The 26,659-nt window shown below is 35.3% G+C and overlaps 1 protein-coding gene across 3 annotated transcripts in view; it reads right to left on the bottom strand.

Moving 5' to 3' along the window:
- The window catches only part of LOC115840615 (disintegrin and metalloproteinase domain-containing protein 5-like), a 132,001-nt gene that overhangs the window by 69,689 nt on the left and 35,653 nt on the right, over nt 1–26,659 (bottom strand). For all 3 annotated transcript variants that reach the window (XM_070044614.1, XM_030833848.2, XM_060291482.1), the window contains 3 exons: nt 17,307–17,443; nt 13,360–13,543; nt 10,212–10,307 (listed from right to left, as the gene is read on the bottom strand). In XM_070044614.1, the coding sequence (XP_069900715.1) occupies nt 10,212–10,307; nt 13,360–13,543; nt 17,307–17,443 (417 nt within the window). The remainder of the gene's footprint in view (nt 1–10,211; nt 10,308–13,359; nt 13,544–17,306; nt 17,444–26,659) is intronic.

The following is a 26,659-nucleotide window of genomic DNA, read 5'->3' as shown; positions in this document are numbered from 1 at the left end:
CCGTTAAAAATAATAACTTAATTATTTAAAGTTGCAAGATACAAAATCAACATACAAAAATAGTTGTGTTTCTTTACAATAAAAATGAGCTATCTACAAAACAAATTAAGAAAAAATCCTATTTACAATAGCCTCAAAAAGAATAAAATGCTTAGGAATAATTTTTATTAAGGATATATAAGATCTGCACATTGAAAATTATAAAACATTGATGAAGGAAATCCATGATGAAAAACAAGTAAATGGAAAGATAGCCTTTGCTGATTTTTCTTTGTGTCCTTTGGCTTTAATAAATCACAGTCACAAGTAAGCTATATGCTGAGAACTGTGAGTTCTCTACTGATTCATTAAACCTAGAGATACTACTGGGGACCACCGAGAAAGGAAAAAATTGCCATCTTAACAATTCTGAGTTTCCAATCCATTCACATGGAATATTCCAACTTCACTTAGATTTTTTCTTTTCCTCAAAATTGTGTTAAGTGAATCTGTTTTGCATTTCTTTTATTAAGAGTATTCTTATGCTACTGTGAATGGAATTGCTTTTCTAATTTCATTTTCAGATTGTTCACTGCAATTACATAGAAATTCAATTCATTTTTGTATAGTGACTGTGTATCTTGTGACTTTTATAAACTCATTTGCTTTCAAAGCTATTTTTGATGAATTCCTTAGGATTATTACATACATGCAGGATCATGTCATCTGCAGAGAGACGTGTACTTCCTTCCTCCAAATTGGACGACTTTTATTTCTTTTTCTTACCTGACTATACTTTCTACAGTCTCTAGTACAGCATTGAATAGAGGTGATGAGAGCCTACACCTCCTTGCTCTGTGTCTGATTTTACGGGGAAAGTACTCAGAATTTTGATATTAGTATGATGTTAGCTGTAGGTATTTCATAGATGACCTGTATCAGGTTAAGTTTCTCCCTATTTATAATTTGTGGATAATTTTATAAATGAGTGGTTATTACATTTGTTATATCCTTTCACTGAATCTTCTGAGATGATCATGTACTTTCTTTTCCTTTATTTAAATAATATGGTGTGCTACATTAATTAAACAAACTTGCAGTACTGAAATAAATCCCTCTTGGTCATGGTGGCATTCTTTTCATGTTTCTGGATTCTGTTTGTAATTTTAAAAGGGTTTTTGCATTGACATTCATGAGGAATATTGGTCTATAGTCTCCCTGTGAGGCTTTCATCTGGTGTCAGGGTAATACTGTCCTTTAAAATGAGTTATTTTTCTTATTTATTTTTTTAAAATAAATTTATTTATTTATTTATTTTTGGCTGCGTTGGGTCTTTGTTGCTGCGCGTGGGCTTTCTCTAGTTGTGGTGAGCAGGAACTACTCTTTGTTGTGGAGCACGGGCTCTAGGTACATGGGCTTCAGTAGTTGTGGCACGCAGGCTCAGTAGTTGTGGCTCACGGGTTCCAGAGCACAGGCTCAGTAGTTGTGGTGCACAGGCTTAGTTGCTCCACAGCATGTGGGATCTTCCCAGACCAGCACTCAAACCCATGCCCCCTGCATTGGCAGGTGGATTCTTAACCACTGCACTACCAGGGAAGCCCTAAAATGAGTTTTAAAGTATCCCTTTCTCTTATATTTTCTGGGAGAGATTGTGGTATATTGCTATTGTTTCTTCTTTAAATGTTTGGTAATATTCACCAGGGAAGCTATCTAAATCTGGGCTTTAATTTGTGGAAAGATTTTTTAATAATCATCTTAAAGAACCTTGATGAAGAAATGTAAGAGAACATAGGTAGATAACCAGAGGAAATTGAAAAAACTGCAAGAGCAAAATGGAGGAATAAAGAAAGTGTAACCATCAAAAAGAACCAAACAGAAATTGTAGAGTTGAAGAAACAATAATAAAAATAAAAATTTAATAAAAGACTTCAAAAGCAGAATCAATCATGCAGAAGCAACAGTAAGTGAACCTGAATATTGTTTATTTCCAATTATCTAGTAGAGAAACAACAACAACCAAAAATAATAAAAAAGTAAAGAACACCTACCTGAATTATGGTAGCTTATCAAGCAAATGAACATTCATGAGAGCTCCTGAAGGGGAAAACAGAGAGAAAGGAGCAGAAAGATTTTTAAAGAAATAATAGCTGAAAACTTCCCAAATCTTGGGAGACATACGGACAGCTAGGAACAGAAGGCTAAAAGGTCTCCAAACAAGAAAAACCTAAAATATATTCCCCTAAGACAAATTATAACCAAAATGTTAAAAGTCAAAAGAAAATTTTTGAAGCAGCAAGATAAAAATTACTCATTACATATAAAGGAATCCATAAGGTTATCAGTGGATTTCTCTGCAGAAATGTTGCAAACCAGGATGGAGGGGGATGAAACATTCAAAATACTAAAAGAAAAAATTGCCAACCAAGAAAACTATACAAAGCAAAGTGACCTTCAAAAATTAAGGAGAGATAAAGACAATTCCAGACAAATAAAAGGTAAGAGGGTTCATCACCTCCAGACCTGCTTATAAGAAATCCAACAAGGAGTTCATCAAATTATAAGAGGACATTAAGTCATGAAAATATATAAAAGTGTAAAACTCACTGGTAAATGTAAATATATAGTCGAATTCAGAATATACTACTACTGTAATCATGACAAATCACATTTATCTCTACTACAAAAGTATTATGAAATAAACATAGTTATAATAATTTGTTAATGGACTCACAATATAAAAAATACAAGGTGTGATATTAAATGCATAAAATATAGGAGGAGGAGAATTAAAAATGCAAAGCTTTTGTATTTATAGAAGATGGGTTGTTATTAGCAGCTTAAAATATACTGTTATATCTATAAAATATCTTTATAAGCATCATGGTATTCACAAAGAGGTAATCTATAATAGATACACAAATTAAAATATATCACTACAAAAAATAAATCAAAATGGAAGACAGAAAAGAAAAAGGAACTTTAAAAAACAGAAAACAACTAACAAGATGGCAATAGAAAGTCCTTGCCTATCAATAATTACTTTAAATGTAAACAGATTAAATTCTCCAATCAAAATATACAGAATGGAAAATGGATAGAGAAAAAAAAAAAGATTCAACAGTCAAGAAACTCAATTTAGCTTTAAGAATATGCCTAAGCTGAAAGTGAAAGGAAGAAAAAGATATTCCATGCAAATGCTAACCAAAAGAAAGCAGGGTTTACTGCACTTATATTAGACAAAATAGACTTTCAGTCAAATCAGTCACAAAAGACAAAGAAGGTCATTATAAAACGATAAAGGGATCAATCCATCAAGAGAACATAACACTTGTAACTATACATGCAACAAATATTGGAGCACCTAAAAACTTTAAGCAAATATTGACAGACTGAAGGGAAAAGTAGACAACAATACAATAACAGAAGGGGACTTCAATACCCTACTTTTAACATTGGATAAATCAACCGGAAAGAAAGTAAGAAAATAGCAGACCTGAATAACATTATAGATCAAATAGACCTTGAGACATATATAGGACATTATTTCCAATGGAAAAAAATACAAATTCTTCTCAAAAGCACATGTATCATTCTCTACAATAGGATATATGGTGGTCACAGGCAAGTTTTAAGAAACTTAAGACTGAAATAATATTTTGTGTATTTTACAGTGCTATGAAACTAGAAACCAATAAAAGAGGAAAAAGTGGAAAATTCAGAAAATGCAGAATTAAACATAACACTCCTGAACGACCAATAGATCAAGGAGAAATAAAAGAAAAATCAGAAAGAATCCTGAAACAGAGAAAAACAAAAAAACAATATACCAAAATATATGAGATGCCGCAAAAGCAGTTATAAGAGTTACGTTTATAGCAATAAATGTCCACATTAAAAAAGGGAAATATCTCAAATAAACAACCCAACATTACACCTAAAGGAATAAGAAAAGGAGGAAAAAAGTAAACCCAAAGTTAGCAAAAGGTAGAAAAGAACAAAGATTAGAGGGGAAATAAATGAAATAGAGACTAAAAAGAAAATAGAGAAGATCAATAAAACTAGGAGTTGGATTTTTGAAATCCAAAATGGCAAAACTTTAGTTAGACTAACCAAGTAAAAAAAGACAGGCCTCAATAAAATAAAATTATGAATGAAAGAAGAGACACTAAATCTGATACTGTAGAAATACAAAGGATCATAAGAAGCTACTATGAAGAATTATATGCTGACAAAGTGTGTGACCTAGAAGAAATGTATACGTTCCAAGAAACACACAATCTACCAAGACTGAATCATGAAGAAATGGAAAACTCGGACTAATCGTAACTATAGGGACTAAATTTGTTTTTAAAACCTCCTAAGAAAAGCCCAGGACCAGATGGTTTCACAAGTGAATTCTATGAAATATTTAAAGAAGAATACTAATCCTTCTCCAACTCTTCCAAAAAATTAAGAAGGAGGGAATACTTCCAAACTTGTTTTCCAAGGCCAGCATTACCCCAGTACTAAAGACAGATAAGGACACCAGAAGAAAAGAAAATTGCAGGCCAATATCCCTGGTGAATACAGATGAAAAACATTCTGAAGAAAATGCTAGCACACCAAATTCAACAGCATATTAAAAGGATCAAACACCATGGTCAAGTGGGATTTATACCTTAGATACAAGAATGATTCAACATACAGGTATCAATAAATGCAATACACCCCATTAATAAAATTAAGAGTAAAATTCATAAATCTGCTGAAGAGATGCAGAAAAAAACATTTGACAAAATTCAACACTCTTTCATGATAAACACTCAAAAAATTGGGTATAGAAAGAACATATCTCAACATAATAAGAGCTATATATGACAAACTTTAGCTAACATTATACCCAATAGTGAAAAGCTGAAATCTTTTCCTCTAAGATCAGGAATAAACGGAGGTATCCACTATCACCACTCCTATTCAGCACAGTACTGGAAGTTCCAGCCAAAGCAATTAGGCAAGAAAAAGAAATAAAAGGCACTCAAATCAGAAAGGAAGAAGTAAAATTGTCGCTGTTTTCACATGACATGATCTTATATACAGAAAATCCTAAAGAACCACAAAAAAATCCATTAGAACTGATACACAAATTGAGTAAAGTTGCAGGATACAAAATCAAACTACTAAAATCATTTCTATCCATTTATAACAAAATATATGAAAAAGAAAAATTTTAAATCCCACTTATAATAGTATCAAAAACATTATATTACTTGGGAATAAATTTAACTTTTAGACTTTATATGATGAAATTATGGCTGAAAACTTCCCTAACCTAAAGAAGGAAACAGGTATCCAGGTAAAGGAATCACAGAGAATCCCAAACAAGATGATCCCAAAGAGACCCACATTAAGAATTATCATAATTAAAATAGCAAGAGTTAAAGATAAAGAGAAAATTGTAAAGGCAGCAAGAGACAAAGTCACATACAAGGGAAGCCAAATAAGGCTCTTAGCTTATTTTTCTAAAGAAACTTTCCACCACAGAAGAGAGTGGTATGATATATTTAACGTGCTGAAAGAAAAAAAAAATCTACAACCTAGAATATTCTACCCTGCAAGGTTATCATTCTGAATTGAAAAAGAGATAAGGCTTTTCCAAGACAAGCAAAAATGAAGAGTTCATCACTACTAAACCAACCTTACAAGAAATGTTAAAGGATCTTCTTTAAGTGAAAAATAAAAGGCTACAACAAGAAATAAGAAAATATAGGAAGTGAAAAATCTCCCTGGTAAAGGCAAATACATAGTTAAGGCAGTGGATCAACCACTTAAATAATCTAGTATCAAGGTTAAAAGACAAAAATTGTAAAAATCAACTATAGCTACAATAAACATATAAGGGATAGTCATGAAGATGTAAAATATGACATCAAAAACACAAAATGTATATGGGGGGAGGGTAAAAAATGTAGATCTTTTAGAATTGTGTTTGAATTTGAATGACTATCAGTTTAAAACAAATAGGTGTAGCTATAGGTCAACATATATGATGGTGTATGGTAACCCAAATCAAAAACTACAATAGATATACAAAAATTAGAGAGAAAGGAGCCCACACATAACACTAAAGAAAATCATCAAACTGCAAGGGAAGAAACTAAAAGAGAAAGAAAAGAGAGAAGAATTACAGAAACAACCAGAAAGCAAGAAACAAAATATCAATAAGTACATAGCTATCAATAACCCCTTTAAATGTCAAAGGACTAAATGCTGCAATCAAAAGGCTGACTGGATAAAAAAAAAAAAAAACAAGACGCATCTATAAGCTACTTATAAGAGACTCAACTCAGAGCTAAATACATACGCAACAATCTCATCTACAATCACATCAAAAAGAATAAAATACCTAAGAATAAATTTAACCAAGGAAGTGAAAGACCTATACTCTGAAAACTATAAGACATTGATGAATACATACAAATAAATGGACAGATATACCATGTTCATGGATTGGAAGAATTAATGTTAAAATAACTGTACTACCCAAAGCAATCTACAGATTGAATGCAATCCCTAGCAAAATACTCATGACATTTTTCTCAGAACTAGAACAAAGAATTCTAAAATGTGTATGGAACCACAAAAGACCCCTAGCAGCCAAAGCAATCTTGAGAAAAAAAGAACTAGAGTTATCACACTCCCTGACTTCTATTTTACAAAGCTACAGTAATCAAAACAGTATGCTACTGACACAAAAACAGGTATAAATCAATGGAACAGAATAGAGAGCTCAGAAATAAATCATACACATATGGTCAATTAATCTATGACAAAGGAGGCAAGAAGGTATACAATGGTGAAACAACAGTCTCTTTAATAAGCCATGTTGGGAAAACTGGACACCTCCACCTAAAAGAATGAAATTTTTGTATATCATGTGTGTATATTACATCATGTACAAGAATAAACTCAAAATGGATTAAAGACCTAAATGCAAGACCAGAAACCATAAAACTCCTAGAAGAAAACATAAGCAGTACACTCTTTGACTTTGAATTTAGCCATATTTTTAATGGATCTGTCTCCTCAGGCAAGGGTATAAAAAGCAAAAATAAAGAAATGGGACTCATTCAAACAAAATCTTCCGCACAATGAAGGAAACCATCACGAAAACAAAAAGGCAACCAACTGAATGGGAGAAGATATTCGCAAATATGTTTGTTAAGGGGTTAATATCCAAAATATAAAATGAACTCAGATGACTCAATATTAAAAAAACAAACAAGCAAACAAAACAAAAACTTGATTTTATTTTTTTCCCTTTTTTTAAATTTAATTTTTATTTTAAAATTAAAAAAAAATTTTTATTGGGGTATAGCTGTTTTACAATGTTGTGTTAGTTTCTACTGTACAGAGAAGTGGAGTTCCCTGTGCTATACAGCAGGTTCTCATTAGTTATCTATTTTATACATATTAGTGTACATATGTCAATCCCACTCTCCCAATTCATCCCACCCCCCCTTTTCACCCCTTGGTGCCCACACGTTTCTTCTCTACTTCTGTGTCTCAATTTCTGCATTGCAAATAGGTTCATCTGTACCATTTTTCTAGATTCCACATCTATGCCTTAATATATGATATTTGTTTTTCTCTTTCTGACTTACTTCACTCTGTATGACAGTCTCTACTGGTCAGAATGGCCATCATCAAAAAATCTACAAATAATAAATGCTGGAGAGGGTGTGAAGAAAAGGGAATCCTCTTGCACTGTTGGTGGGAATGTAAATTGATACAGCCACTGTGGAGAACAGTGTAGAGGTTCCTTAAAAAACTAAAACTGGAATTACCATATGACCCAGCGATCCCACTACTGGGTATATATATACCCAGAAAAACCATAACTCAAAAAGACACATGCACCCCAATGCTCACTGTGGCATCATTTACAATAGCCAGGTCATGGGAGCAACCTAAATGTCCACTGACAGACGAATGGACAAAGAAGATGTGGTACATATATACAATGGAATATTAATGAGCCATAAAAAGGAACGAAATGGGGTCATTTGTAGAGACGTAGATGGACAACTTGATTTTGAAATGGACAGAGAGCCTGAATAGGCATCTTTCAAAAGACACACAGATGGCCAACAGGCACATGAAAAGATGTTCAACATCACTAATCAGGGAAATGAAAATCAAAATCACAATGAGATATCACCTCACACCTGTCAGAATGGCTATAGTCAAAAAGGCAACAAATGGCAAGTGTGTACAAGGATGCGGAGAAAAGGGAACCCTGGCACACTCTTGGAGGGAATGTAAATTGTTACAGTCACTATGGGAAACTATATGGAGGTTTCTCAATTAAAAATAGAACTACTTTGATCCAGGATATATATCTGAAGGATATAATAACAGTGTCTTGAAGAGGCAGGTGTACCCCCATGTTCATCGCAGCATTACTCACAATAGCCTAGATATGGAAATGACCTAAGTGTCGAGCAATAGATTAATGTATTAAAAGAAATGTAGTGTGGAATAATATTCAGCCATAAAAAATAAGGAAATCTTGCCATTTGCGACAACATGTAGGAACCTGGAGGACATCATGCTAATTGAAATAAGTCAGACAAGAGAAAGAGAAATACTATATAATCTCACATGTGAAATGTAAAAAAGTCAAACTCCTCAAAGCAGAGAGTAGATTGGTGGTTGCCAGTGGGTGCTAGGTGAGGAAAATGGGAAGATGTAGGTTAAGGGTACAAATTTTCAGCTATAAAATGAAAAAAATCTGGGGATCTAATGTACTGCATTACTGTAGTTAACAATAATGTTATTATATACTTAAAAGTTGCTAAGATAGTAAATCTTAAATGTTCTCAGTATGTGAAGTGGTGGATGTGTTAACTAACCTTATTGTGGTCATCATTTCACAATACATACTTAGAGCAAATCATTACGTTGTACATCTTAAACTAAAGAATTATATGTTGGTTATATCGAAAAACCTGGGGGAAATTTTTTTAAAGATTAAATCATGCTCTTCCTCCTGTCTTAAGAATATGTGCATTTACCTTTGTTCAAGAGTTTGTTTCTTTCTCCTTAGGGTTCCAATGGATTGTGCTGGGTGTTGGGCAATTTTCAGGGGTTCGTTAAATGCTTTCATTAAAAGGAACTGAATGGTTGTAACAGTAACTGAATGAATTGTGAAGGTAGAGAGGATTTTTACCAGAAGACAGTAAAGAGAAGTTAGCCAGCAAAAAGAACTAGTCTAACTTCCTGTCCCTATGTTAAGTATGGTCTTATAAAATAAGAATTTAAGAAGGTTGCCCAAGGTGTATGTTGATCACAGAGAAATCCCAGTGGGTACAGGGAAGATTTGTAATGTGGTATAGGAATGGGAAGTCAAATCAGGAGAGAGAAGCATCAGGCATTATGTACAGGAGAGTCCTAGAAATGACAGATTACAGAGTGGACTGAAGTGTGACAGGGGCTCCAATGCTGCTTGCATATAATAAGATGGGAAGGACTGCATAGAGTAGTGACATGTTTTCCATCTCCCTGGAACAAGTATTTCAAGAAATTTAATGATGGGACTTCCCTGGTGGTGCAGTGGTTAAGAATGCACCTGCCAATGCAGGGGACACGGGTTCGAGCCCTGGTCCAGCAAGATCCCACATGCTGTGGAGCGACTAAGCCCATGCGCTACAACTACTGAGCCTGTGCTCTAGAGCCTGCAAGCCACAACTACTGAAGCCCACGCACCTAGAGCCTGTACTCTGCAACGAGAACCCACCGCAATGAGAAGCCCACACACCGCAACAAAGAGTAGCCCCCACTCGACACAACTGGAGAAACCCCGCACGCAGCAACAAAGACCCAATGCAGCCAAAAATAGATAAATAAATTAAAAAAAAAAAAAAGAATTCGTCTGCCAATGCAGGGGGCACAGGTTCGAGCCCTGGTCCAGGGAGATCCCACATGCTGTGGAGCAACTAAGCCCGTGCACCACAGCTACTGAGCCCAGGCACCACAACTACTGAAGCCCATGCGCCTAGAGCCCGTTCTACACACGTGAAGCCACTGCAATGAGAAGCCCGCGCACCACAATGAAGAGTAGCCCCTGCTCGCCGCAACTAGAGAGAGCCCGCATGCAGCAACGAAGACCCAACACAGCCAAAAATAATAAATAAATAAATTTTTTAAGAAAAAGAAATTTAATGCTAACATATAAAATACAGATTGCCTCCTACCTTGCAATTTTGTGTGCAGCATTCCCCCGAACCACATATTTTATTTTTTTTCTTTCTACATGTTCTAGGATCACAGCAGGCTGGATGTGTACAATTCTGGAAACAAATGCTTTGTTACTCAGTCATGCATGATTAGGTACAATCAAATAAAACTACAATACAGAATTTATTTACGAAGTATGAGCATTTCTTAAAAACCAGTTTCTGTAATTCCACTCTTTACATGAGACTTATTGAAATCAACATCTCAGCCAGTAGGTTGTAAAAGAAATGTGTCATTTCACTACATTCCATGTAATCTGAACAATATTAACATACTACTGTGGAGCCAAAAACTTAGAGGAAATAGTTATTAGATTTCTTGTTAGCTACCATTCTCTTCTAAATTTTTCCTATATTCTTGCTTTCATAATAAATCTATTTACACACTGCCAGCAGGCAGACTCTCAGCTTCTGTCTGAAATGGCAAACCCCCAAACTTCTGCCCCCAGAAAAGTGGTCCCAGAAGCCAGTCTGGTCTGTCCAGATTTCACTGGGATGCTGGCCCCATACGTACTTGTATTTTACAAGATTCAGTGCCTTCAATCAACTTTTCCAGTCTTCAGTAGCAAGTTTGTTTTAAACTCTGTAATTTACCAATATTAGAAGTTTGAGTTTCCTGGTGTTGTGTTTTTTCTTACTGGTATTTTTTTGTTTGTTTTTGTTTTTGTTTGCAGTACGCAGGCCTCTCACCGTTGTGGCCTCTCCCGTTGCGGAGCACAGGCTCCGGACGCGCAGGCCCAGCGGCCACGGCTCACGGGCCCAGCCCCTCCGTGGCATGCGGGATCCTCCCGGACCGGGGCACGAACCCGTGTCCCCTACATCAGCAGGTGGACTCTCAACCACTGCGCCACCAGGGAAGCCCCTTACTGGTATTTTTAATTGGTATTTTCAATGAACAGCTTCACCACAGGCAGCAATATTATACTTTTAAAAGGCTATTTATTTCATCTATTGACTCGTGTATTCATGTACTCAAAGTTTAAATATTCCTTTGTTAGCTTTTTTTCTTACTGTATCTCTTAATCAAATGTTTGGTTATTCTAGTTTGGGTTTTTTTTTTCTTTTTCAATACAACTCCATTTGTAAGGGCAGACTTTCTTAAGAATAGAACGCTCTGGCTATTTCAAAATGGTTCCTTTTCCCCTCCCTCTGTCAGAAGCATTAGACTTCTCTCCAGTATTCACTGTGACAAACAGTTCAAGTTTCTGCAGGTACAACTCATAAAAGTGTGGGGACCTTCCTATGATCGGGTTCCCCTGGAGTTTTAAACTATCAGAGTTCTACACACTGAGACTCCAGAAATTTGTCAATTCCAGTTCAGGTTTTCCTACCCAGATACTGGTTCCCAAAAGGTTTTAGCTTGTGGGTTGCTACTCTATTAAGTTGTGATTCTCTGCATCCACCTGTTGGTTTTTCCAATTTGTGGGGCAGTGGTTTGCTCTGTGACCTCACATCTCTGATGGATGCAAGAAGAGCTATTTCTTTTCCAAGTTGGTTAGCTTTTTACTTGTCAGGACTAAGTGGTGACTTCTAAACTTCTCACATGTCAGACCAGAAACCATAATTGTATTTCATGTATTTGAATAAAAGTCCTTTGAATTGGCTTTTGAATCTCCCATTTCAGAGTCTATCATTTTATTTTTCTTAACAGAGCCTAAAAGAAAAAGTTTCTAAATTTGATTAAGTACAACTTACATATTTTTCTTTAAAACCTCATTCTTATTTGCCTTATCTAAGAAAGTTCTGCCTATCACAGAGTCAAAAAGACTGTCTCCTGTGTTTTACTCTAAGAGCTTTAGGATTTTCGCTTTTATATTTAGGTCTTTGATCCATTTCAAGTTAGTTTTTGTGTATGGTGAGATGTCAAAGTTTTCTTTTTATGTACGTGGATATCTAGCTCATACAATACCTTTGTTGGAAAGGTTTTCTTCACCCATTTAACTGCCTTAACATCTCTGATTGGCAGAGAATCAACTGACCTTATAAATATTTTATATTTGGATTCTCTATACTGTTTCATTAAGGGATATATTTATGCTTTGGCCAATACCACATTATACTGATTATTTCTGCTTTATAGAAAATTTTGAAATTTACAGAAAATTAGTGTATGTGCTCCACCTTTGTTCTTTTTAATTGCTTTGTCTATTCTAGGTCCTTTGCATTTCCATATATATTATAGTATCAGCTTGTCAATTTCCACAGAACGATGGTGGGGTTGGGATTGGGATTGTGTGGAGTGTTGATGTAGAGCTGACATCTTGGCAATATTGTGTCTTCCAATCCATGAAAGTGGGATATGTCTCCCTCTCGATCTTCTTTCATTTCTCTGAGCAATGTGAGTTTTCATTGTACAGGTCTTGCACGTATTCTGTTAAATTTATCTCTATTTCATGTTTTTGAAACAATGTATATGGAATTGTACATTTTAGTTCATTTTACATTTGTTCATTGTTTATACATAGAACTCCATGGAATTTGGGTTCACGTGCATTCATTAATTAGCTTTAGCAGACTTCGGGGGTAGATTGTTTAGGATTCTCCAATCACGTGGCCAAGTTGAATTTGATTAGACAGTTTTAATCTTCCTTTCCACTCACTGTTTCTTTTTCGTGCCTTACTGCAGTTTCACTGTGTGTTTCTTTGTGTTTCTTTATCTTCCCTTACTGCAATGGCAGGAGCATCCACTGCAGTGTTGAAGGGAAACATAACCTGTCCATACAAAACTTTTTTTCCGTATAATAGCAAACGATGCATTTTGCTATATAGTCTATAGTCTTTAGATGTTCTTGTCTTTTTGTTACTGCTTGTAGTTAAAGGCATATTTCTGCAACTCCTTATACACTCTTTGTGGTCACTAATTATAAGATTAGAGCTGATGCATACACTAAAGTATTTAGGAAGACAATATTTGAAGACAAATATTAACTAAAGGATGTTTGCTCCCCACTTCAAAAAATGGCAAAATTAGGAAACTTAAAGGCTTCCATCTTCCCCAAAGAAGGTATTTTTCAAAATTTTTCTTCTAAAAGACAAGGTCTTCTTTTCCACCTCGTACTCACATATACAGGAAGTAAAAAATATTTTTGAAAAAATTTCCACTAACCTGTAAAGTGCCGCAATCACATTCTTCACCCGATTCCAACTTTCCATTGCCACACGTCTGCCTCTGTTTGTAAACTGGCTCAACAGGAAGGATTTTATGAAGACATTCAAGGCCAGAATGTGCAGCAAAATATTTAAAGTCATCCAAGCTACAAGTGCTAAAATCCTTTATACCCTCAGATAGCCTAAAATATAAAAAAAAAAGGGGTATGACAAAAATTATTGCTGTATAACTCTACATTTCTCCTAATGTATGATGTTTTCAAGAGAGATTTAAAGAGCATTATTCTCATGGATAACAATAAGCACACGTTTAAAAATATAAAAGTATTTAAAAAATACTAACATTTTTAACACACTTTTTAAATTTCACCAAGAAAATTCTTGTAATGAAAAAAAAATTCCAAAATCTTTTGCCATTCATCCTGTTTTAAAGAAGACCAATTATTTACCTGTCCTAAAATCTTTATTAATTGTTTAAACATAGGAACTGTGTTACTCTTTATTTACCTTCTTAGTGCCAAACAACTGAATTTAAAATTTTTGGCCTAGGTATTTAATATACTTTTTATTTATTTAATATCATTTTTGTATTTTTTCTGTAAATATCAATATGAACATGTCTGTATTATCTTTAAAAGTATATTTTAGAACTTTTGCTCTCTGTAATTAGGCATTTTTCAAACAAGAATCTGTTGTTTGATTTATACCATGGGAGGGACAAGAGGAATACCTGTCCTAATGGAGTGAGAAAGTTGTTAGTAGTCTGCTAATATATCAGCATCCAACTAAAACCCTAGAAAGAATACAATTTAAGAGTAAAGACTATGCCCTAGACCAGTAGCTGACAAACTTATCTGTGAAGGGCCACACAGTAAATATTATAGGCTTATATGCCATATGCTCTGTTGTAGCTACTCAACTCTGCCACTGTAGTGCAAAAGCAGCCATGAAGAACACATAAAACAGTAAGCCTATAAAATGAATTTACAAAACAGGCAGGCAGCCAAATTTAGCCTATAGATCATTGTTGGCTGACCTCTGCCCTACACTAAAATCTACTCTGTATCAGTCCTAACAGTTAGAGCCTAAACTCAAGCCCTGACAACATCCCCAGAGGAAACCAAGTTTGGAAGTTCAGGCCTGCCATTTTAGAGGGGTTTGGAAATGCCTTGAGTTTTCTATAGACTCATGTTAATGAAGTATAAAACCAAGCACATAAAATTTAAAATGATTACCCAATAACTGAATTGCCTGGTAGAAAAAGAATCAATGCTTTTCAGAGGAAGGTAATGAGAATCTAGGCTTTCTATTGTACTATCAAACAATATCCAATATGCTACTACTAATAATAATCATACAAAGAAATAAGAAAATGTAAACCATAGTCAATAAAAAAGCAGTCAATAGTAAGCAACACTGAGATGGCCCAGGTGTTAGATTTGGCAAATACTTGAAAGGAACCATTATAAATATATTCAATTAATTAATTAAATAATTCAGAGAAATTACAGCCTTACAGAGTGAACACTCAAAAGAGAGTGCATATCATCCAATTTACCTAATGTTCTAGAGCCAGTAAAACCAATTGTAGTGATAGAAATCAGATCAGCTGTTGACTGGGGCAGGATGGAAGGTAAAAAGGACAGCCAAGGATCACAAAAGAACTTTCTGTGGAAATGGAAATGTTGCATAGCCTGACTGACACTGGTTCAGTAATTTGTATATATTTATGTCATAAACTTGTACACTTAAAGTTTAAAGTGTATGAATTTTATTGTAGACAAATCGTACCTCAAAAGTTGATTTTTTATAGTGTATATAAATACAACACTCAAAAAGGTGATGAAAGGATATTCCTTTGAGAAACAATTTCACACAGAGAAGAAGTAATTTAGTTATTATCTACTTTGTGCCTTCACAGATATTTGGGATAACATAGATTCAGTCATCACAGGACAAAATGAAATAATAAGAATACTGAGCTAAAAGGTCATTATTGGAAACATTTACCAAGCACTCTTCTAGGCAACTGGTGTGTAGTGAAACGTAGACCAAGTGCCTGCTAGGGGCCAAAAGTATAAACATCAGGAAATAGGTATATGAAATAAGTCAGATAGTTATTGGAATGATGAAGAAAAATAAAACAACACAATTTACAGGGAATAAAAGACACAGTTTTAGAAGAGAAGACATTTATTTAAAAAAAAAAAAACTATACCTAAGATTGGTAACAAGGCAAGGGTACCCACTCTCACCAGGTCGATTCACATTGGGCTGAATTTATTTCAAGTGCAATTAAGCAAGAAAAAGGAATTACACAAAAATAGATGGAGAGGAAAACATAAAGCTGTTCTTATTCATGGACAACAAGATATTGTTTACAGAAAATCTTAAGTAATCAACAAATAAAATCTCCTGGAATTTCTGTTGAGTTTAGGAAGTTTGCAGCACACAAAGTCAACATACAAAAATTATATTTCTATGTACTAGCAATGAGCACTCTGAAAATGAAATTAAGAAAACAGTTCTTTTCAAAATAGCAAAAAAGAATAAAATGTTTAAGAATAAATATAACAAAACAAGTACAAGACATGTAAACTGTAAAATACCATACATTGCTGGGGAAAATTAAAGACCTAAATAAATGAAGACATATACCAGATTCAAGAATTAAAAGACTCAGTATTGTTAAGATGGTAACTCTCCCAAAATTGACTATTTATAATACCCAAGATATGGAAGCAACCCAAATGCCCATCCACAGATGAATGGATGAAAAAGATATGGTATAGAATATTACTCAGCCATAAAAATGAATGAAATTCTTCCATTTGCAGCAACAAGGATGGATCTAGAGACTATCATACTAAATGAAGTAAGTCAAACAGAGAAAGACAAATACTGTATGGTATTTGTCATACTAAGTGAAGTAAGTCAAATAGAGAAAGACAAATACCATATGGTATCGCTTATATGTGGTAACTAAAAAATAGTACAAAAGAACACATATGCAAAACAGAAGTAGACTCACAGATACAGAAAACAAACAAGGGGTTACCAAAGGGGAGAGGGAGGAGGGGAGGAGCAAGTTAGGAGTAGGGCATTAAGAGATATAAACTAGTATGTATAAAACAGATAAGCAACAAGGATACAGTAAATATATAGCACAGGGAATTATAGCCATTATCTTGTAATAACTTATAATGGAATATAATCTGTAAATATACTGAATCACTATGCTGTATACCTGGAACTACCATAATGTTGTAAATAAACTATACTTCAATTTTTAAAACTCTCAACAGTTTTCATAAAAATTGGAAATTTGATAATAAAATATATATGAAACTACAAAGGACCTAGAATAAACAAAACAATTTGGGAAAAGATGAAAAAACTTGGGGATTTGTACTACCTGATTTCAAAATTGTTTTTAAAGTATTATCAGTGATACTAAAATTTTGAAAAAGCCTTTTTCTTCAGTAGTCTCTCTCTCAGTGGGGCATAGTTTTACTTATTTGTGACTTGATGTCTTTCTAAATTAAAAAAAGATACATTTTTAACTTGAATTGTACTGTTCATCCTTATATTGTATAATGCCAGTATCAAGGCACTTAACTTTAAATAGAATCACTAAAATCACACAATTCATATGGCTTGTCCCCAGAGGGCACCTTCAATCTAGCCAGCAGAGAAAAATACAAGCCAGACTCTGGAAGGTAGGAAGGAGGAAGAGAATGTCCCCAGGCATGGAGAGGCCTGAGGGAGTGCTGGGTCTTATTTTGGCGTGTGTTCCATCTGCACTTGAAAAGAATGCGCATCCTAGTGTAGGATATAGTGTTCTATAATTGTCAATTAATTCAGTTTGGTTATAGAAATATAAAGTCCCTAACCAAAAAACAATTTTTAAGTATACTGTGTGTTTAATAAAGAAAATGATCTTACACAGCTTTTGGTGACATTGCGCAAACATCTCCTGAACAATGGCAGATCTCAGTATTATCATAACTCATTCCCATGTTAAGGCCAAGCAACTGCACAATACTGAGAGCATATGACTCCAAGGATAAACCCTCTGAATACTAAATATAAGGAAAATAAAAGAAAAATAGTTAGCTAAGAATCTTATTCAGTTATAAAAAGTTACTTACTATAATCAAACATTCATACATAAAACTCATTTTTTAAACATCTTTATTGGAGTATAATTGCTTTACAATGGTGTGTTAGTTTCTAATTTATAACAAAGTGAATCAGTTATACATATATATATGTTCCCATATCTCTTTCCTCTTGCATCTCCCTCCCTCCCACCCTCCCTATCCCACCCCTCTAGGTGGTCACAAAGCACGGAGCTGATCTCCCTGTGCTATGTGGCTGCTTCCCACAGGATTAAAGACACAGACCTACTAGAGAATGGACTTGTGGATATGGGGAGGGGGAAGGGTAAGCTGTGACAAAGTGAGAGAGTGGCATGGACATATATACACTACCAAATATAAAACTCATTTTTAAAATTCATTAATGCAGCCAAGATACTTAACGTAGACACAATTGTACTAGTTATGTAAGTATTATTAAACACGGATGGATGAGTAACACTACAGTTTAATTTCAAGATACTATTACGTAATGACAATACCAGCTATCTTAGCAAATCTAATAGAGTTTAAACACCACACTATATCGCTTCTTTGGATTATTTTAAACAAGATGCTTTTAATCTTTTATTTTAATAATCAATCCTACATTCTCTTTGTAGTATACAGTCTCTAAAATGGGTCCCTGCCTCCTGGTATTTATGATCCCGTGTATCCCCACTCCATTGAGTGTAGGCTGGACTTACTGACTTGCTTCTAATTAACTGAATATAGCAGAAGTGATGGGTCATCATTTCCAAGATAAGTTATTAAAAGACTGACTTCTTGGATTCTACGTCTCTCTCTCTCTCATTCGCTCTGGGGGAAGGTAGCTACTTTGTCATGAAGTAGGCCTGTGGAGAGGTCCTCGTGAGTGAGCTTGGAAACTTTTTCTGAGGTCTTCCAATAGTCACATGACTGAGCTTGGAAGCAAATCCCCTCTGTGTTGAACCTTGAGATAATTACAGCCCTAGCTGACATCTTGTTTTCACCAACTAAGCTGTTCCTAGATTCCTGACCCACAGAACTGTGTTGTTTTCATGTGCTAAGGTTTGGTACAATCAGTTACATAGCAATAGATAACTAATACACCCTCAATAGGTATTGCTGTTTTCCTTTGAAACATTTCTATTATCTGCACAGAAGTTTATAGCAGTTTTATTCATAACTGCCACAACTTGCAAGCATCCATGATGTCCCTCAGCAGGTGAACAGATAAACTGTGGCATGTTTCAGACAATAGAATATTATTCAGCACTAAAAAGAAATGAGCTACAAGGTCATGAAAAGACACCGAGGAAATTTAAATGCATGTTACTAAGCGAGAGAAGCCAACCTGCAGAGACTATATACTATATGACTCCAACTATATGACATCCTGGAAAAAAAGTTATGGAGACAAAAGATCCACGGCTGCAGGTGGGGAGGGGAGAAATTAATTGGCAGAGAGCACAGAGGATTTTTAAGGCAGTGAAAATACTGTGTATGATACCATAATGATGGGCACATATCATTATTTGACCAAATCCGTAGAAAGTACACCACCAACATTGAACCCTAAGGCAAATTATGAACTTTGGGTGATTTTTAATGGGTCAATGTACGTTTATCAATTGCAATAAGTATAACCCTCTGGTGAGTGATGGTGATAACGAAGAAGGTTATGCAAGTGTAGGGGCAAGGGATACATTGATAATCTATGCACCTTCTTCTCAATGGTGCTGTGAACCTAAAACTGCTCTAAAAATAGTAGTTTTTAAAAAGTTGTTGGTACTTGATGGACCAAGAGCAAGATGGCATTGTGAGGGAGTGGCAAGTAAAGCACAGTTCAGGGGAGAAGATTAACTGACCCATGAAGATGTTTCTAAGTTTCCATTCCGCATATTGCCCTGGGTTGCTTGTTGTTCAACCACAGCCACTGAGAGGTAGAAAACAACAATCAGCTGACGCATCAGACACTTCAGTCCACCTTCAGAGCGTAGAGAGCAATTTTGTTTACTGGAAGACTGCTTGAACTCAAGCAATCCCTCCTTCCTGCACCCCAGCTTTTGATCAAAAGCAGTTCTTAGAACCAAACAGAAGCCCTTGCCAGGACACACTTTATTCCCTTCATAGTTACAGACAATATTAATAGTAACCAAGGAACACATTTCGTTTCTCAGAAGACACAATGCCACTCTATTGGAAAAGGCATTCAATATAACTTTCATTGTCCCCAACAGGTCTCAGATAGCTGGTTCAATTGAGAGACATAACAGTTTCCTTAAATAATTCCTTTTCAAATCCAACAAATGGACCCTTAAATGGGTGTCTATATTGGCCAAGCTATTAATGTCTCTTAATTCAAGGACGCTTGTCTGACACACACTTCACACAAACTTTAAAACATTTTTCCCTTTTCCTTCCCTATATTTAAAGGGGCTTATGTCTGGCCTCCATGTATATGAAGACTCACTGTACAGGAGCGCCTTTAACTATGTCTCCCCTACTGCTGTAAATATTTTATCTTGCCCCACCCCATAAGGGTTGGAGACCAGATCCAGGTACATACCATCCTGAGGTCTATTAACCATAGATTTCCTCCTGGTCCAGGCAGCTGCTAATTTGACATGAGACCCATTTGAGCCTGAACTTCCACCACCACAAAAACAAATGAAAAACAAAAACAAAACCTCTCAAGTGCAGCTGTACAACATTCTGTTGACTGTTCATCTCATTACCATTGATCTGAGTGTTTTTATTGGTTTGCAATCTGGAGGCCCAAATCCTCCAAGTAAGCCATTATTTCAGCCAGACGTGGCAAATGCTGAGGCCCACATGCCACTGAGTTTGGATAATACAAACCTTACAACCAAAAGACTTCACCAGCTTGCCTGTCAACAACCAAACCAACAACTGAGGCAAAAGGCCCATACTGGCTGGCCAAATTAGGGTGCCTGCCTCCAGCATAATTATGGAGCCCTAAACACGGGTATAAATATTTTAAATGGCAAACAACCTGCCCTCCTATTAACCACATACACCAAAATCAGGTCATAAAATCTAAAACCTATTTATAACAGAACTCTTCTCATCACCTAATAAGGCAAAACCCTAGACTGTTGGACACTTTTAGATCCAGCCACAGCTAACTTGGGCTGTGCCAGTCAGGCTCTGCACAGATGTCAATATCACTTCTGCTCGCTGTGCACCCACAAGCCCCTCGAGTTAACAGATATTTATAAATTGAAGTCACAGGCCCAACATTGCCTTCAAATTACACAAGTACTTCAGCACCATTTTAATACCACAGAGCCACAAAAATAAAACCTGCGTTCATTCAAGTGGGGATCAGCTTAAAAAGGATATCCTAGCACCACACCCCAAACAACATTGCCCTGGCCCAGGAACTCGCTGCTAGAGATGTTATTACCTCAGATGACATCACTCCAGCTTAAGACCTGCCTGTTGGAGATGACTCTGCATCCTGCACGGAGACAACTTCCCCTCAGACACTAAAACTTCCACCCCAGGCAGGCTCGTGGACTGCCTCTCCCAAGGCACAAATTGCACACAAGAAATGTACTGGTTTTCTTACTTCGATATTAGGGGCTCTATTGTGTTTCCTGAGCAGCTGTCTGTGTAGCCCATGACAAGGGTATACTTTTTTGTCCTCTATCAAACCATATATCCCTACACTCCATGTCTCTCTGTGCCATTCTAAACACTGGTGGAGATTATTGCTTTCCCTAGGAGTCACCTGCCTTGTATCATGAACCCCTGGACCCTAGGGAGAGGAGCACTCACTCCCCAGTCCCTTCTCCTACTACTCCCACCCTGCAACTCTGACCATGACTACAACCACCTCTTCCCTTTGGGTACATACAAATACCATCAATCTTTATATATACTTTACCAAACTAATCAGCTGATACTCTCCAACAACATAAACTGCCTGACTTGCCACTTTTACCCCAAAATACACCAGGATATTATTGTCAAGAAACACACATATAGAATTTTTAACACAATTTACAACTGCACAAAGATGCTCTTAGAGACTCCAGAAATTTCAGATCTATTTCCTTGGCTAATGTTATACAAATGGGAAATTTAGTTATGAGCTGGTCTACAAGAATTCCTTATACGTCTACTTCTGTTTCTCCTTTTTACTCTCATAATAAAATGTTCTCTATGCTGTTTAGCTAAACTTAGGCTCTACTCTCTAAAAGTGTCTTATTATGCCAAAGGTTTGATCATATTTCAAACCACGACACGACTAACTTTATTAACATCACCATTTTCTGTATTCCGAAGCTTTCATATCTAGGGCCTTACCAACCTAGAGGACTGCCCTTCTTAGGGTTATCCAATTACTTCAGATAGTAGACAACTCACCTTTCATATGCAAACCAATCAATCCAGAGCCCATATACCCTACCACCTGACAGTCTGATAAAGTCTGCTTTATCAGACTCACATACACCAGGCCACTATCCACCTGCCAAAATCACACCAGGGCTAGGTACCAGACAACTAAGGACAGCCTCTATGCATCATGGACTGCTGAAACTAGCCAACCCTAGACCTGCTTACCCTGTCTCTCCTGTTTCTTCCCAAAAAAACCACAATAGAGGCTCTTGCCCACATTTGCCCCCTACCTCCTATGCTTCCTGACCAAACCTGGTGCTTCCTTATGTGGCCTCCGCATGGCATGGCATATTTCTTATTTCTAGGGAACCGTATGATAAATTTCTTCCTGAATGACAGTCATTTTCATGTCTGCATGTATTTCCATACCTGATGAAAACATATCCCAGGTAACCTTAAAAAAATCTTTCAATCTAGATTAGTTTCTCCTACTTGAGTTAAGTTAGTTTACTCTAGTCAATTCAAACTAGATTACAACAAAATTAGTTGTAAATATATACTGTAAACTCTAGGGTAACTGCTTAAAGATTTTTAATGTAATTGATGTTCTAGAAAGGAGAGAAAATGGAATAATATAAAACCACAGAAGGCAATTAAAACCACAGAAGGCAGAAAAAACAAAAAGGAGTGTGGAAGATTTCAAGAAGAAACAAGAAACAAGGATAATGAATAGAAAACAGACAAAATTCAACATCCATTTATGATTTTTAAAAACTCTCAGGTGTGGAGGAAACATACATCAACATAATAAAGGCCATATACGACAAGCCCACAGCTAACATCACATTCAATGGTAAAAAGCAGAAAAGCTATTCCTCCAAGGTCAGGAATAAGACAAGAATCTGAGCTATCACCACTTTTATACAACTCCTAGCCAGAGCAATTAGGCAAGAAAAAATACATAAAAGAGATCCAAACTAGGAAAAAAGAAGAAAACTGTCACCATTGGCAGATAACGATATTATACAGAGAAAAATCCTAAAACTACACACACACACAAAAACCTGTTATAACTAATATATGAATTCAGTAGAGTTTCTAGACCCACAATCAATACAAAGAAGTCTGTTGTGTTTCTGTACATTAATAACGCACTATCAGTAAGAGAAATTAAGGAAGCATTCCCATGTACAATTGTATTAAAAAGAACAAAATACCGAGGAATAAATTTAACCAAGGATATGAAAAAATTGTACACTGAAAACTAGAAGATGGTGATGAAAGAAATTGCGGAAGACACAAATAAATGGAAAGATATTCCACACTCATGGACTGGAAGAATTAATATTGTTAAAATGTCCATTTTACCCATAGCCATCTACAGATTCAGTGCACTCCCTTTCAAAATTCCAATGGCAATTTTAACAAAAATAATACAAACATCCTAAAATTTGAATGGAAGCACAAAGGACCCCAAATAGCTGAAGCAATCTTGAGAAATAAGAGTAAAGCTGGAGGTATCATGCTCCTTGATTTCAAATTATACTACAAAGCTGTAGTAATCAAAACAGTATTAAATTCTATATTTATGGTGATAGACGTTAACTAGAATTTTTGTGGTGATCATTTTGCAATATATACAAATACCAAATCACTCTGTTTTACACCTGAAACTAATATAATGTATGTCAATTATACCTGAATTAAAAATTTTTTTTTAAACAATATGGTACTGGTACAAAGGCAGACACATAGATCAATGGAACAAAATATAGAACCCAGAAATAAACCCACACTTACACGGTCAACTGATCCATGCCAAAGGAGGCAGTAATATAAAATGGGAAAAAGACAGTCTCTTCAATAAATGGTGGTGGGAAAAACTGGACAGCCACATGCAAAAGAATGAAACTGGACCACTATCTCACACCATACACAATAATTAACTCAAAATGTATTAGAGACTTGAATGCAAGACCTGAAACCATAAAACTCCTAGAAGAAAACATAGGCAATAAGCCCCTTGATATTAATTTTGGTGATGAATTTTTAGATCTGACTCCAAAGCAAAGTCAACAGAAGCAAAAATAAACAAGTGGGACTACAGCACACTAAAATTCTTCTGCACAGCAAAGGAAACCATCAACAAAATGAAAAGGCAGGCTACTAAGTGGGAGAAGATATTTACAAATCATATCTCTGAAAAGGGGTTAATATGCAAAATACAATACTCATACAACTCAATAGCAAAAAAAAAAAAATCAGATTAAAAAATGGGCAGATTATCTGAATAAACATTTTTCCAAAGCAAACATATAGATGGCCAACAGCTACATGGAAAGATGCTCAACATCTGGGTACATTCCCAAAGGAAATGAAATCAATATCTTGAAAAGATATCTGCACTCCCATGTTCACTGCAGCATTATTCAAAACAGCCAATATATGGAAACAACCTAAATGTTCAATCATGCATAAAGAGAAAAAAGACAAAAAAAAAAAGAAAAAAAAAGAAGGAAATCCTGTCCTTTGAGACGGCATGGATGAACCTGGAAGACATCATCATTCTTAGTGAAATAAGCCAGATACAGAAAGATAAATATGTATGATCTCACTTACATGTTGAAACTAAAAAAGGCAAATTCATAGAACCAGAGAGTTAGAGTGGTCATTGGCAGTGACCAGAGGATGGGTCAAAGGGTATAAACTTTCATCTTTATAAGATGAATAAGTTTGGGGATATAATATACAGCAATGTGCTTATAATTAATAATACTTATTGTATACTTGAAATCTGGTAAGTGAGTAAATCTTAAGTTTCTCACCAAAAAACAAACGAAAAAACGGTATCTATGTGAGTTGATGTGTGTGTTAACTTGATTGTGGTAATCATTTCAAAACGTATACAAAGATTAAATCTTCACATTTTACATCTTGATAAAAATCATGTCATACAACCTAAATGTATATACTTTTTATTTTTCAGTAAAGCTTGAAAATAAGATATACATAAAATAAATGGAAGACAAAGTAGATTAAAAATGAAAAATTTCACAAAAGCATTGGAATTTATAAACAAAATAAATTAAAAACTGTAGAACTGGAATAAAAGGAATATCTGAAATAGCAGAATAGAGTATTACTGAACAGAATTAAAGATCATAGAAAATACTCAAACTGAAGAACAAAACAAACTGAACAAAAAAAGAATTAAAAAAAAAAAAGAACAACAGTGACATATGGTACATCTTTTAAAGGACTAATGTATGTTAATTAGAGCCTAACAAGAAAAGGTAAAGATAATGGGACAAAAATAATATCTGAAGTACAATTATAATGGTTGAGAATTTTCCAACACTAATAAAAGACATCAGGCAATATTTTCAAGAAACCCTACTAACACTAAAGGAGAAATACAAAGAAAAATGAGTCTAGGTCCATGATGTCTCTGCAAGAACTGTCTTATTTCCAGCTCATCCTTGTTCTAGGATGTAGTTCTTCTAATTCTCAGTGAAAAGTGTCACAATGATGCTTAACATTGACTGGCCTTGATGTCCCACTTTTTGCTCCTCTCGACCTTGAGTCTGTCAAAAATAACCTTGGTTTAGCGCCCTCAATCATCTGGTTGAAACAAACAAAAATTCCCTGATGGAAGGTAAGAGCAACTAGACTCTAAATTATTTACATGAATAATTTTTAAATGGCCAAAATGCAATTACAAATAACCATATCCAAAAAGAAAAAAAATACAGCATGGGGCTTCCCTGGTGGCGCAGTGGTTGAGAGTCCGCCTGCCGATGCAGGGGACACAGGTTCGTGCCCCGGTCCGGGAAGATCCCACATGCCGCAGAGCGGCTGGGCCCCGTGAGCCATGGCCGCTGAGCCTGCGCGTCCGGAGCCTGTGCTCCGCAACGGGAGAGGCCACAACAGTGAGAGGCCCGCGTAACACAAAAAAAAAAAAAAAAAAAAAAAAAATACAGCATGAATGAGAATTAACAGGAGTGCCAGACAGCAGAAAACCAAAAGGGGCTCCACGTATTTAAACTATCAGATACATTATTTAATTTAACTATGCAGTATAAAAAGGCAAAATACAGTATAGCCTATGCCATGGTCTGTTGTAAAAGTAAAACATAAGTATATGCCTATATTTCCATAAGAAACATTGGAGAAATTTCATAAGAATCTGATGAAATGGGATGATGGATGATTATATGAGAGAATAAAACTTTTCAGATTATACTGCAAACCAGAAGACAGTAAAGTGGCATTTGTACTAAAAGAAAAATTTTGGTAGTCTAGGGTTCTATAGTCCAGTGAAAATAATCTGAAAAATAAAGTAAAATAAAGACATTGTCAAATAAATGAAAGCTAAGAGAATTCAATGTCTGTAGATCTAATACTACAAAAAAAATCATTAAGTAAATTCCTCAGAATGAAGGGACATGATTCCAGATGGAAATCTGGATCTGCACAAAGATTGCAAAATGCTACAAATGGCAAATGAGTAAAAGAAATATACAATACTATTATTTCTTTCCCTAATTCCTTCAAAAAGCATTTGACAATATAAAGGGCGAAAAATCATAATTGTATTACAGGGATTATGTATATGTAGTAGTAAATATATGGAAATTCGACAAAAAAAGGAAAGGTGTAAAATGGAATTATAGTACTGTAGAACCCTTACATTTAGTGATATAAGAGCACATCCAATAGACAGTCATATGGTAAAGACATCTATTTTACTAGGACTAAAAGGGAGAAGGTAGGAAAGGAAGATCAAAGGAGAAAAACAGAAGCAACAAA

Source organism: Globicephala melas, chromosome 21 (assembly GCF_963455315.2).
Source record: "Globicephala melas chromosome 21, mGloMel1.2, whole genome shotgun sequence".
In the NCBI taxonomy this organism is placed as follows: Eukaryota; Metazoa; Chordata; class Mammalia; order Artiodactyla; family Delphinidae; genus Globicephala; species Globicephala melas.
Note: the sequence above shows the minus strand (reverse complement) of the source record. Positions and strands in the feature narration are given on the sequence as shown.